The 15,249-nt window shown below is 40.8% G+C and overlaps 1 protein-coding gene across 9 annotated transcripts in view; it reads right to left on the reverse strand.

Annotated features, from left to right (window-relative positions):
* Positions 1-15,249, reverse strand: part of NEK11 (NIMA related kinase 11) — a 330,810-nt gene that overhangs the window by 79,792 nt on the left and 235,769 nt on the right. For all 9 annotated transcript variants that reach the window (XM_035278793.3, XM_008983840.5, XM_035278785.3 and 6 more), the window contains one exon: positions 5,415-5,511. In XM_035278793.3, the coding sequence (XP_035134684.1) occupies positions 5,415-5,511 (97 nt within the window). The remainder of the gene's footprint in view (positions 1-5,414; positions 5,512-15,249) is intronic.

A 15,249-nucleotide genomic window follows, 5' to 3' on the forward strand; every position in this document is an offset into this window, starting at 1 on the left:
ATCCATTAACCCATTCATCTATCCACCTATGAATAGCAACCTCTCTTCAAATGCACATGGAAATTCCTCCGTCAGAAAGGAAATCAACACTGACTTCTTGTCATTCTGCCAACATTCCAATGACTTTGAGCAGTACCACCTAATAACTGCTAAGAGCTGAGTGTTGTCTGTACACCAGTAGGGGAGTTTCATTTATGGAGTAGTCCCCCTGCAGGAGTGAGAAGTGGCTGTGGCCAGAAGTCAGTTGGAGAATGGCAAATGGGTGGAATTTATATTCAACAACTTCATGGCATTTTCTTAGAGAATTGGCACTGGCATTTTTTTTTTTTTTTTGCATGCTAAAAAAATACTATGTGAATGTCTTAACAAACAGCCGCTTCACTGACCAATGCCCTCAGGTATAAAACATCACTTAGCAGACTAATACAAGCCAACACCTTCAGATACCTGGCTTGGGGATTTTCAAAATGAAGCAACTACACATATATTGAGAGTCTAAGTTGTTAACATTTATTGAGCACTTACTATGTGCCATAAACTATTCTTAGTGCATTTCATACATTATCTCAACTCACCCTAACAACAATCCCATGAGGTAGAAGTCATTATTAGTCCCACTTTATAGATGAGAAATCTGAGGCTCAAAGAGTTTGGTTAACTTGTCCAAGGATACATATTAGTCGGTGCCATGGAGAGAGAAAAATCCCAGCAGCTCGCCCCCTGTACCTTCCCTCCTGACCACTGTGCTAGGGTCTACTCTATGCCTGACACTGCATCTATTAATACTTACAAAGCCCTAGGACTCCCAGTTTGGAGAACTTGGAGAAGGAGGGCAGTATGATCACCAGGTGTGTTGGCACTAACTTCTTCACAGAGATGACAAAGTCATTTGCCTGATATCCTTGAAATGTCACATGCTAAGTAAGCCTCCAGGCACTGCTTACTGAGCTGGAACATTCCTTCTTACCTAGATCTCGCCTTTGCTTATGTACAAATGGGGAAGGCTGTGGAGGATGCAGGTATGGTGGGGAAATTTAGGAGTTCAGTTTTTGGAAATCCTGAGCTTGAGATGTCTAACTGACATCCAAGGAAAAATGTCAAAGAGCAGATTAAAATTCACATATTTACTGAACTATTTATGAACATAACGTATGATGAATAGGACTTCCTTAAAAGTAACATGGGAGAACAGGTGGAAGTATAGAAAAACAAGATTGGTCATGGGTGTAATTGTTAAATTGGTTGGGTTGATTAGTCTATGAAAAATTATACTATTCTGATTTCTATGTGGCTGCAACTTCCTATAATTAAATTGTTTAAAATTCAGTGTTCTCATTGTTCAACACCTACCTATGAGTGAGAACATGCAGTTGTGTCAGGTTGCTGAGAATGATGGTTTCCAGATTCATCCATGTCCCTACAAAGGACACGAACTCATCATTTTTTATGGTTGCATAGTATTCTGTGGTGTATATGTGTCACATTTCCTTTGTCCAGTCTATCATTGATGGGCATTTGGGTTGGTTTAAAGTCTTTGCTATTGTAAACAGTACCACAATGAACATATGTGTATATGTGTCTTTATAAATCATTATTTATAATGATTTATAATCCTCTTATAAAAGTAATGGGATTGCTGGGTCAAATGGAATTTCTATTTCTAGGTCCTTGAGTAATCACCACACTGTCTTCCACAATGGTTGAACTAATTTACACTCCCACCAACAGTGTAAAAGTGTTCCTATTTCTCCACATCCTCTCCCGCATCTGCGGTCTCCAGATTTTTTAATGATCGCCATTCTAACTGGTGTGAGATGGAATCTCAATGTGATTTTTGATTTGCACCTCTCTAATGACCAGTGATGGTGAGCATTTTTTCATGTTTGCTGGACTCATATATGTCTTTTTTTGAAAACTGTCTGTTCATATCCTTTGCCCACTTTTTGATGGGGTTGTTTGTCTTTTTCTTGTAAATGTGTTTAAGTTCTTTGTAGATTCTGGATATTAGCCCTTTGTCAGATGGGTAGCTTGCAAAAATTTTTTCCCATTCTGTTAGTTGCCGGTTTACTCTAATGATTGTTTCTCTTGCTGTGCAGAAGCTCTGGAGTTTAATTAGATCCCATTTGTCTATTTTGGCTTTTCTTGCCAATGCTTTTGGTGTTTTAGTCACGAAGTCCTTGCCTATGCCTGTGTCCTGGGAGGGGAGGATCACACACTGGGGTCTGTTGGGGGTGGGGCTAGGGGAAGGACAGTGGGGGATGCGGAGGTTGGGGAAGGATAACAAGGGGAGAAATGCCAGATATAGGTGACGGGGTGATGGAGGCAGCAAACCACATTGCCATGTATGTACCTCTGCAACAATCATGCATGATCTGCCCATGTATCCCAGAACCTAAAGTACACTTAATAATAATAAATTTTAAAAAGAAGATACACAAAGGACAGTTACTAGAATAAATTTTATAGTATTGCATGTCTATATCAATGAAATAAAGATAACTAAGACATTCCATAGAAAAGGCATAGAAAAAGGCTTGAAGCTAATAACAGCACTTAAAAGTTACTCTTTCTATCCATCCTCCCAAAAAACCATTCAGATGGAAGTGAGTAAATAAATAAATTACACATTTGTGCATCACTGAAAGACAGATAACACAATATAGTGAAAACTGACTATAGGCAGAGAAATACTTTTCAGAAGAAAAGAACTGAATTTTAAAATGCCATAATTCTATGTGTGTAGAGTGAAGGCTGAAGAGAAAGCTTAGAAAAGAGTAAAGGGAAATAGAAATCCTACTAGTGGGGTCACTACCGTGGCTCTGCTGTCAACAAAGACTATCACCCAAATGACGAAGATGACATGCATACAGGTCTGTAGATCCAAAGGTAGCTGATCAAGGTAGCCCATTCTTCACACCCAAGTGAACTCAAATGATATCAACAGAGCTACCTCAGTCAAGTCACTGATTCACTTATTGCTTATTGTTGGATATCACTGAATTCATGAGTATTTCTTTTTATCAATAAATAACTGATGCTTGAAAAAAAAAGTTCAGGACACACAATAACCACCAAAAGTGTATAACCTGAAGCTCATGATGAAGAAACACTAGACAAACCCACAGTAAGAAATACCTTACAAAACAACTGGCGTGCACTCTTCAAAGATGTCAGTGTCATGAAAGACAGAGGGACTGAGGAACCATTCCAGAGTAAATACACCAAAGAGACACAACAACTGAGTGTAATATGTGATCCTGGCTTGTAACCTGAATCAGAAAGGCAATTGCTATAGTGGGTATTATTGGGATAATCAATGAAATCTGAATAAGGGTTTGTATGTTAAATAGTAGTATGCATTGATGTGAAATTTCCTAAATTCAGTCATCACACTGTGGTTATATAAGGGAATGTTCTTGTTTTTAGAAGCTACACATTTAAATATTTGGGGATGAAGAATCACGATGCATGGAATCTTTCTGAAATGAATCAGTAATAATAATTTATAAGTGTATATGTGTATATGTGTATATATATATATATATATTATAAAGATAGATATGAAGAACAATTACAGAAATGGGGCAAAATGTTGGCTGGTAAATCTAGATGAAGTCTATACTGATCAATACAGAAGTGAACATCTTGCTCAGTCCTGGCCCCTTCCCAGAGTGGCCCACAAGGGGTTACAAAGGCCCTCTTGTCCCAACTCAGGACAGTTCTTCAGGGTCATCCAGCCCTAGAACTTCCTATGGGGTTGGCAGAGGCCTCTAGTGACCCATGTCACAGCTTGACTTCTCCCTGACCAGCCTGCTTCTTTCCTCCTCCTATCTACAGGTGTTGGTCTCCAGAAGACTCCCTCACAAACCTTGTCCTACACATTAAACTCTGTCTCTGAGTATGCTTCCTGGGTATCCAGCCGTGGCAATTAATATGACCGTTTTACAGATAACAAAACTAAATCTTAGAAAATCACTTGCCAAAGGTTAGACAGCTATTTATTAGTGGAGCCAAGACTCAGACACCAAATCTGCTGACCTCCAGCTTCTCCTCCTTTCTCTTTACCTCTCCAAATTATATCCCTCTGTGAATGCCAAGGTGAAGGCTCAGTCCCTGCTTCTCTCAGAGGCCTCTCAACTTCCCCTTTCTGACCTTAGAGCTCTCATCATCTGTTTGGTTTGGCTCATGGCCATGATCCCATTTGGGAACTTTTCTTAACCATCACTTCATATTACATAACCATTATATTGTCACTTAACATTTTACATTTGAAGTTTTGTATTTTCTCTATATTATAATCTCTATGGAGACAAATGTCATTAATTGTTCTTCTTGGCATCCCAATAGCTGCCATCCATATGCTGAGCATACAGTATATCACTGTGCAGAGAAAGAACAGCAAGATTTCCTCTGGCTGGCTGGCTTCTAAGACTTTGAAACAGAAAACACAACATGCTCAAAAGATACACAGATCTGCAGCCTTGATCTCCATTTTGTCTTTTCCAGAATGGCACAGGGATTCACAATACCAAATAGAAAAAGATGCAGGCTATTCCAGTAGAGGAGCAACACCATCCATGGGAGAGTAACCCAAACTGCATCAGCCCACATTAAAAATGTGAGCCAGAAAGTACTTGGTCAATTACAGTCAAGCAATAAGGAGAAAAACAACACATTAGAAATACAATCATTAGCATGCATCTTGGCCAATTAATTTGGCAAAATACTTTCATTTTAATTATTTAAAACACTTCATAATATGCTAGGAAATGGGGTATTGTGTACTTTGCAAAAGTAATGAAGTCTTAGATCAAAAATTCGACACCACATTGTTAACTTTTATGGGTGAAATAAGCAAACCACTTTGCTTCTTTTTAAAGACTATCAACTGGGAAATTAGCAACGTCTTCTGTATTATCGCCTCCAAGCAGGGAGGTGGAAGTAGTTTCCCTCTACAGAGGGAAAGATTAATTCAAACTCCCTCACTTCCAATTTCTGGGAATCACTTCTTGACATGGTAATTATGTTAATACATGACCACTCTGGTACACGTAGGACTAGAAAACAATGAATACATAAACATATTAACAGCTGTAGGCTTGGAAATAATTTTCTGTATTTTTTTCTCCTTTGCTTTCAAACATTAGCATGGATGAGAATATGCTGTACTGCAGGAATACTATAAGCGCAAATCAACTGAAAAATAATTCTTGCCAAACTTCCCTAACTATTCAACCAGCACCAATACAAGAAGTAGATTTTAGAGAGAAGTTTCTAAGTTGGACCATCTTAGTCCCAGGTATTTTGCTACAGCAGCACAAATGGACTAAGACAGTATCACATGACTGGGTCACACACTGGTCAATATGCTTTAACACTGCATCTTCCTAGGGGGCAGGCAACACACTACTTACTCCCTCATGCGTTTCATCTTGGTCCTGGCCATCACACTGTTGAAAACTTTTGGTCCTGAGGACATGTCTGCAGCCATGCTGGTGATGGTCTTTGTGTCTGAAAAATCAGTACAAAGCTCTTATTGACTTCATCAGCAATCCTGCAACTTCGAGGCAATGTTCAAGGGCAATCAGAAAACAGAAGTTAATCCACCTTTGCCACATGGTAATGCTACATTAATGAATTCAATTACAACATGCACATTAAGAAGATTTATTCCCAATGACAAGATTATTTACAGTTTTAATATGCACAAGGCATTCCAGGATAAAGCCTCTCTCACAGCTGATTGTTTAAACAAAACACCATTGTTTAAAAGATGAGCTTTTTATCCTAGAAAACTCAGGGGGAAAGGTATCTACAGAAAAGCAAGTGCTCCTGAGGACCTTTTGGCCGTCTCTTTCAGCAGATGTGGATGTTTGACTAAATGACTAGGAGTTTTTTCAATAAGCTTAGTTATTAAAAAAAAGAAGCAGCTAAAACTGGCCCATTAGTAAGAGCTCAGGGCAATCCATAGAGCTGGATTTACAATTTGGCTTCTGTGCTGCTCTTTCCTCCATGAAACTGGGGCGAAGTCCTCCCTGTGCACTTCCTTAGATCTCTCATAAGGTGCTTCACACCCCATTGGTAAAAAACTGCCCACCCTAATGATAATTTATAAATTATATCCATGCAGTTGCTATGTCAGAGAGAAGAGACTCCTGTTATGAAATTCCCATTCTTTTCTCAACAGATTTCACATAACATCTGCCTGCTTGACTTACGGACCCAGTAAAGAAGCAAGGTGGAGTCCCCATTTGACATATCAGTAAAGTTATTTCTTCTATTTTCTAAATGTGAAAAGTTAAATGCAAATTCTAATGTGTCTCACATACACTCTCCTTTTGCACTACCTGTTGAGGCATGCATCCCACTTCGAACTTCTTGCTCTTATATATATAATTGACATGAATATTCTCTAGCTTAATTCTTTGCCGAAGTCTGATCTTTCCTTAGACTAAATCCCTAGATATAAAAATACTGGATTAACAGGTACAAACTTCGTAAAGGGCATCATCCAGATTAACTCTGTGTTTCTCACAGTAAGTTCATCAGTCATGCCTTCATGATAAAAACACAAGTACCAGCAACTGATTGCTCCCCTTTCGCTCACTCCTGGAGATTACCCCACCACACCTGGAGAGGAAAACTGCCTCATCCATCACTGCAACTTTCTGTCAGCTCCAACCTTCCCACTAGCTCTGGCCAGGACACATACTTTTCCCCAGGGAAGCTTGGGGAGTGGGCAAGAGGAAGGCATAGAAGTTTATTTCATATTCCTGTTGGTTGCTTTTTACAATAATTTTTCCTAGAACCGGAAAAGTTACCAAAACAACACCAACCATACCACACCAAAACACTCACATGCAGGCTCAAAAACCAGTTCTGCCAAGAATAACAATAAGGTGCTCCTTTCCCATCTTTTCCAGAGCAAGTAAGTTCTGAAGATTTATGCAAGTAAAGGTCAAAGCAATTTCCAGGAGAGCTGCAATTTGTTTTAAGCTGGCTACTGTTCCTCTCAACCAGGCACTCAGCGCTGCTAGAAAAGATGCTAAGCCTTAAGCCCAAGGGTAGAAAACAGGGCAAGTACGATTTCAAGCAACAGGAATGGCAAACCTTGGTGCTCAGAGCAATTCCCTTCTCAGTGTTTCTTATAGGCCAGCTTACTTTCTCTCTGCATCCCATTTTCCAACGTGAACAGTTTCTTTATGTCAAAGGAAAGGACAATCACAATAAAAATAATTGGAGCTAGAAACACAGATGTCCTCCAATAGATCACTGAATCCCAGAGTGTGTTCTAGACCACTGCTTCTCAAAGTTAATGTCATACAAATCATCCAGAGATCTTGTTAAAATGCAGATTCTTCTTTAGTAGGTTTGGGTAGGACTTGGGATTCTGCAGTTTCCATAAGTTCCCAGGTGATACCAATGCTGCTGGTCCTCCAACCACACTCTGACTAGCAAGGCTCTAGAGAGGCCAGCTACATAATTTGTGGGGCCCAGTGCTAAATGACTATGCAGAAATCTTTGTTCAAGAAACAAGAGGATAGCTTGGTTTTTTGGGTGTCTGCATTTCTCTTTGGACCTGTCATTGTGCTTTTTGTTGGGTATTTAAATGCCATTCTCCCCCAGGAACTAGGACAGATACTCTCCAAGGGAGTGCAGACACTTACAGGGACCTGGCAGTCTTACCTCACTCCAACCCTTCCCCAGTATTACCTAGGACCCCACTGGGAATGGAGGGTTGCAGTGGTTATGGGGTGGGGATTAAGGAACGGGTGGCAGAGGAATCTTCCCAGGTAGATGTCTTAAAAGCAAGACAGCACATGAGCAAGGCTTTAAGCCCTGGGCCTGTGTTCCATCGTCCTATCAGCTTTCACTCATAGAACACAAATTCAAAGATAAACTTTAATGAAACCCCATATGTGGGCTCCTTTCTGAACCCGGGGCCCTGGGTAACTACACTGGTCTCATGTCCATGAATTCCTGGTTCTTAAATCTTTGCTTTCTGAAAAATAGCTGAATCCTTAATCCCAATGTTAATTTTTAAAAACAAATTTTGCCTTTATTAAAATACTAGTAAGTCAAATGCAGTAACATGAAAAAAGGATAGTACACCTTTCTTCCTAAGATCAGAAACAAGACAAGAATGTCTTCTCTTGCCATGTGTATGTAACACTGTACTATAAGTTAATGACAGGGAAATTAGGCAAGAAAAACAAATCAAAGGCATCCAAATAGAAAAAAACAAAGAAAAATTATCTCTATTTGCAGATAACATGATTTTGTACACAGAGAATCTATGTCCTATAGAATATGATAGGCATATTCAGACCTTGTACTTCTTACACCTTATGCAGAAATTAACTCCAGATGGATTAAAGACTTAAATGTAAGACCTAAACCCATAAAAACCCTAGAAGAAAACCTAGGCAATACTGGTCAGGACATAGGCATGGGCAAAGACTTCACGACTAAAACACCAAAAGCAATGGCAACAAAAGCCAAAATTGACAAATGGGATCTATTAAACTAAAGAGCTTCTGCAAAGAAGAATCAATCATCAGCATGAACAGGCAGCCTACAGAATGGGAGAAAATTTTTGCAATCTATTCATCTGACAAAGGGCTAATATCTATCTAGAATCTACAAAGAATTCAAACAAATTTATAAGAAAAAAACAACCCCATCAAAAAATGGGTGAAGTATATGAACAGACACTTCTCAAAAGACATTTATGTGGCCAACAAACATATGAAGAAAAACTCATCATCACCAGTCATTAGAGAGATGCAAATCAAAACCACGAGATACCATTTCACACCAGTTAGAATGACGATCATTAAAAGGTCTGGAGGGGGGTACTCAAGATGGCGCTGTGAGAACAACCCAGGATTGGAGCTCTCGTTGTGTCTGCGGAGAGGTGAGTCTGAGCTGCATTTCCAGACTGATCTTTGTTGCCCACAGAACGGGGAAAATTCCCAAGTGAAGAAGAGACGTGGGACGCCAGGCAGAACCTCCGCCTGGTGAAGCCAGCAGCCGGGGTGGCGGCGGCAGGCCCTGCCCAGCGCTCCCCACAGGGCGCGCTTGTCCGGGTGCCCCGTTGAACCGGCAACCGGAGACGTGAGAGGGCTGGACTTGAGACTGAGCTAGACTTGGACAGTAGGCCAGCCCAGGGGATTGCAGGGACAGAGCGTTAGGGGTGGCCTAGTGGGACGAATGAAACCGAGATTTCAAACAAGCCCTGTGCAGACGGACCAAGACGCTCTGTGGGGGAGGGGCGTCCACCATTACTGAGGCAACCCCCCCAACTGAGATACACGCCCATTGCTGACGCAGCCAGCCGTTGCCGAGGCAACCCGTCCCTACTGAGATACACGCCCACTGCTGACGCAGCCTGCCGTTGCCGAGGCAACCCGCTACAACAGAGAGACTCCGCCACAGGGTGTGGCGGAGAACACAGCAGAACAGCGGAGCCAGGGCGAGCCTCAGGACAGCAGGGCGGAGCCTCGGCAGGCAAACAGTGGCTAGTCTGCGTCCTAGCTGGGCAGGACCTCAACGGACATCCAAAAATAAAGCCCAAACCCCTCAACACAGAGCATTTGAGAAAAAAAAAGGGTTTTTTTAATGAGCTCTGTTGCAGCAGAATCAAACATAGCAGCCTAACAGCCCTGAATGAACAACAGAGCTCACAGCTCAGCAATTAAGCCCCTATAAAGTACAAACTGTCTCCTCAAGCAGCTCCCTGACCCCTCTATATCCAAAAGACTGACATTAGGCAGGCATCATCCTGGGACAAAGATAGCAGAAAAAGAAACTGGTAGCATCCCTCACTGTGCCACAGCAGCTAGAGGTGCACCCCAGACAAGCAGGGTCTGGAGCGAACCTCAGCAGTCGTACAGCAAAGGGGCTAGACTGGTAGAAGGAAAACCAAGCAACAGAAATACTTCATCATCAACATTCTGGGTGTACACTCAGAGACCCAATCGAAAAGTCAGCAACTACGCAGACGACCAGCAGACAAATCCACAAAGATGGGAAGAAACCAGCGCAAAAAGGAGGAAAACACCCGAAACCAGAACACCTCGCCTCCTAGAAAGGACCAAAACTCCTCCCCAACAAGGGAACAAAGCTGGACGGAGAATGACTGTGACGAAATGACGGAATTAGACTTCAGAAGATGGATAATGAGAAACTTTGGTGAGCTAAAAGATCATGTATTAAATCAATGCAAAGAAACTAAGAACCTTGAAAAAAGATTTGAAAAAAGATTCAAGGAAATGATAACAAGAATGGATAACTTAGAGAGGAATATGAATGAATTAAAGGAGCTGAAAAACACAATACGAGAACTTCACGAAGCATGCACAAGTTTCAATAGCGGAATCGACCAAGCAGAAGAAAGAATATCTGAAGTCGAAGACCAACTCAATGAAATAAAATGAGAAACCAAGATTAGAGAAAAAAGTGCAAAAAGGAATGAACAAAGTCTCCAAGAAATGTGGGACTATGTGAAAAGACCTAACCTACGTTTGACAGGTGTACCAGAAGGGGACAAAGAGAATGAATCCAAGCTGGAAAATACTCTTCAGGACATCATCCAGGAAAACTTCCCCCACCTAGCAAGACAGGCCAACACTCAATTTCAGGAAATACAGAGAACACCACAAAGATATTCCGCAAGAAGAGCAACCCCAAGGCACATAATCGTCAGATTCAACAGGGTTGAAATAAAGGAGAGAATACTAAGGGCAGCCAGAGAGAAAGGTCAAGTTACCCACAAAGGGAAGCCCATCAGACTTACAGCAGATCTCTCGGCAGAAACACTACAAGCCAGAAGAGTGGGGGCCAATATTCAACATTCTTAAAGAAAAGAACTTTCAACCCAGAATTTCATATCCAGCCAAACTGAGCTTCAGAAGTGAAGGAAAAATAAAATCCTTTGCAAACAAGCAAGTACTCAGAGATTTTTGTCACCACCAGGCCTGCTTTACAAGAGCTCCTAAAAGAGGCACTACACATAGAAAGGATCAACCAGTACCAGCCATTCCAAAATCACACTGAATGCTAAAGAGCTTCAACATAATGAAGAATCTACAACAACTAACAGGCAAAACAGCCACTTAGCATCAAAATGGTAGTATCAAATTCACATATAACAATATTAACCCTAAATGTAAATGGACTAAATGCACCAATCAAAAGACACAGACTGGCAAATTGGATAAAAATCCAAAACCCATCAGTGTGCTGTATCCAGGAAACCCATCTCACATGCAAGGATACACAAAGGCTCAAAATAAAGGGATGGAGGAAGATTTACCAAGCAAACGGAAAGCAAAACAAAGCAGGAGTTGCAATTCTCATCTCTGATAAAATAGACTTTAAAGCAACAAAGATCAAAAGAGACAAAGAAGGCCATTACATAATGGTAAAAGGATCGATACAACAAGAAGAGCTAACGATCCTAAACATATATGGACCCAATGCAGGAGCACCCAGATACATAAGGCAAGTTCTTAACGACTTACAAAAGGACTTAGACTCCCACACAATAATAGTAGGAGACATTAACACTCCACTGTCAATATTAGACAGATCAACCAGACAGAAAATCAACAAGGATATCCAGGGCTTGAACTCAGACCTGGAGCAAGCACACCTGATAGACATTTACAGAACTCTCCACCCCAAATCCACAGAATACACATTCTTCTCAGCACCACATCACACCTACTCTAAAATTGACCACATAATTGGAAGTAAAGCACTGCTCAACAAATGCAAAACAACTGAAATCATAACAAACAGCCTCTCAGACCATAGTGCAATCAAGTTAGAACTCAGAATTCAGAAATCGACCCAGAACCGCACAGCTTCATGGAAACTGAACAACTGGCTCTTGAATGTTGACTGGGTAAACAATGAAATGAAGGCAGAAATAAAGAAGTTCTTCAAAACCAATGAGAACGAAGACACAACGTGCCAGAACCTCTGGGACACATTTAAAGCAGTCTCCAGAGGAAAGTATATAGCAATAAGTGCCCATATGAGGAGAATGGAGAGATCCAAAATTGACACCCTATCGTCAAAATTGAAAGAGCTAGAGGAGCAAGATCAAAAAAACTCAAAACCCAGCAGAATACAAGAAATAACTAAGATCAGAGCTGAGCTGAAGGAGATTGAGACACAAAAAACCCTTCAAAAAATCAATAAAACCAAGAGCTGGTTTTTTGAAAAGATCAACAAAATAGACAGACCACTAGCCAGATTGATTAAAAAGAAAAGAGAGAACAACCAAATAGATGCAATAAAAAATGATAAAGGGGAAATCACCACAGATTCCACAGAAATTCAGACCATCATCAGAGAATATTACAAACAACTCTATGCGCGTAAACTAGTAAACCTGGAAGAAATGGATAAATTCCTGGACTCCTGTATCCTCCCAAGCCTAAACCAGGAGGAAGCTGAAACTATGAATAGACCAATAACAAGGTCAGAAGTCGAGGCAGCAATTAAGACCCTACCACACAAAAAAGCCCAGGTCCAGACGGGTTCACAGCCGAATTCTACCAGACACACAAGGAGGAGCTGGTACCATTCCTTCTAAAACTATTTCAAACAATCCAAAAAGAGGGAATCCTTCCCAAATCATTTTATGAGACCAACAACATTCTGATACCAAAACCCAGCAGAGACCCAACGAGAAAAGAAAACTTCAGGCCAATATCCATGATGAACATAGATGCAAAAATCTTCAATAAAATATTGGCAAGCCGATTGCAACAGCAAATCAAAAAACTTATTCATCATGATCAAGTAGGATTCATCCCGGGGATGCAAGGCTGGTTCAACATACGCAAGTCTATCAACGTAATTCACCACATAAACAGAACCAAAAACAAAAACCACATGATTATCTCAATTGACACAGAGAAGGCATTTGACAAAATTCAACAGCCCTTTATGCTAAAAACCCTCAATAAACTCGGTATCGGTGGAACGTATCTCAAAGTAATAAAAGCTATTTATGACAAACCAACAGCCAATATCATACTGAATGGGCAAAAACTGGAAGCATTCCCTTTGAAATCTGGCACTAGACAAGGATGCCCTCTTTCACCACTCCTATTCAATATAGTACTGGAAGTTCTAGCCAGAGCAATCAGGCAAGAAAAAGAAATAAAGGGTATTCAAATAGGAAAGGTGGAAGCCAAATTGTCTCTATTTGCAGACGACATGATAGTATACCTAGAAGACCCCATTGCCTCAGCCCAAAAACTCCTGAAACTGATAAGCAATTTCAGCAAAGTCTCAGGATATAAAATCAATGTGCAAAAATCACAAGCATTCGTCTATACCAATAACAGACTTAAAGAAAGCCAAATCAAGAACGAACTGCCATTCGCAATTGCTACAAAAAGAATAAAATACCTTGGAACACAACTGACAAGGAACGTAAGAGACCTCTTCAAGGAGAACTACAAACCACTGCTCAACGAAATCAGAGAGGACACAAACAGATGGAGAAACATTCCATGTTCATGGTTAGGAAGAATTAATATCGTGAAAATGGCTATACTGCCCAAAGTAATTTACAGATTCAATGCTATCCCCATCAAGCTACCATTGACTTTCTTCACAGAACTGGAAAAAACCACCATGAACTTCATATGGAACCAAAAGAGAGCCCGCACAGCCAAGTCAATTCTAAGCAAAAAGAACACAGCAGGGGGCATCACACTACCGGATTTCAAACTATACTACAAGGCTACAGTAATCAAAACAGCATGGTACTGGTACCAAAACAGAGATATAGACCAATGGAACAAAACAGAGGCACCGGAGGCAACACAACATACATACAACTATACAATCTTTGATAAACCTGACAAAAACAAGCAATGGGAAAAGGATTCCCTGTTTAACAAATGGTGTTGGGAAAACTGGCTAGCCATGTGCAGAAAGCAGAAACTGGACCCCTTCCTGACACCTTACACTAAAATTAACTCCAGATGGATTAAAGACTTAAACATAAGACCTGGCACCATAAAAACCCTAGAAGGAAATCTAGGCAAAACTATCCAGGACATAGGAGTAGGCAAGGACTTCATGAACAAAACACCAAAAGCATTGGCAACAAAAGCCAAAATAGACAAATGGGACCTAATCAAACTCCACAGCTTCTGCACGGCAAAAGAAACAGTCACTAGAGTGGATCGGCAACGAACAGAATGGGAAAAAATTTTCGCAGTCTACCCATCTGACAAAGGGCTGATATCCAGAATTTACAAAGAACTCAAACAGATTTACAGGAAAAAAACAAACAAGCCCATTCAAAAGTGGGCAAAGGATATGAACAGATACTTTATGAAAGAAGACATATATGAGGCCAACAATCATGTGAAAAAATGCTCATCGTCACTGGTCATCAGAGAGATGCAAATCAAAACCACATTGAGATACCATCTCACGCCAGTTAGAATGGCGATCATTAAAAAATCTGGAGACAACAGATGCTGGAGAGGATGTGGAGAAAAAGGAACACTTCTACACTGTTGGTGGGAGTGTAAATTAGTTCAACCATTGTGGAAGACAGTGTGGCGATTCCTCAAGCCTTAGAAATAGAAATTCCATCTGACCCAGCAATCCTATTACTGGGTATATATCCAAAAGACTATAAATCATTCTACTATAAGGACATATGTACACGAATGTTCATTGCAGCACTGTTTACAATAGCAAAGACCTGGAATCAACCCAAATGCCCATTGATAATAGACTGGATTGGAAAAATGTGGCACATATACACCATGGAATATTATGCAGCAATCAGAAATGATGAGTTTGTGTCGTTTGTGGGGACATGGATGAATCTGGAGAACATCATCCTCAGCAAACTGACACAAGAACAGAAAATGAAACACCGCATATTCTCACTCATAGGTGGGTGATGAAAAATGAGAACACATGGACACAGAGAGGGGAGTACTAAACACTGGGGTCTATTGGGGGGAAAAGGGGAGGGCCAGTGGGAGGGGGAGGTGGGGAGGGATAGCCTGGGGAGAAATGCCAAATGTGGGTGAAGGGGAGAAGAAAAGCAAAGCACACTGCAATGTGTGTACCTACGCAACTGTCTTGCATGCTCTGCTCATGTACCCCAAAACCTAAAATCCAATAAAAAATTAAAAAAAAAAGGTCTGGAGACAACAGATGCTGGAGAGGATGTGGAGAAATAGAAATGCTTTTACA

Source organism: Callithrix jacchus, chromosome 17 (assembly GCF_049354715.1).
Source record: "Callithrix jacchus isolate 240 chromosome 17, calJac240_pri, whole genome shotgun sequence".
Lineage (NCBI taxonomy): Eukaryota > Metazoa > Chordata > Mammalia > Primates > Cebidae > Callithrix > Callithrix jacchus.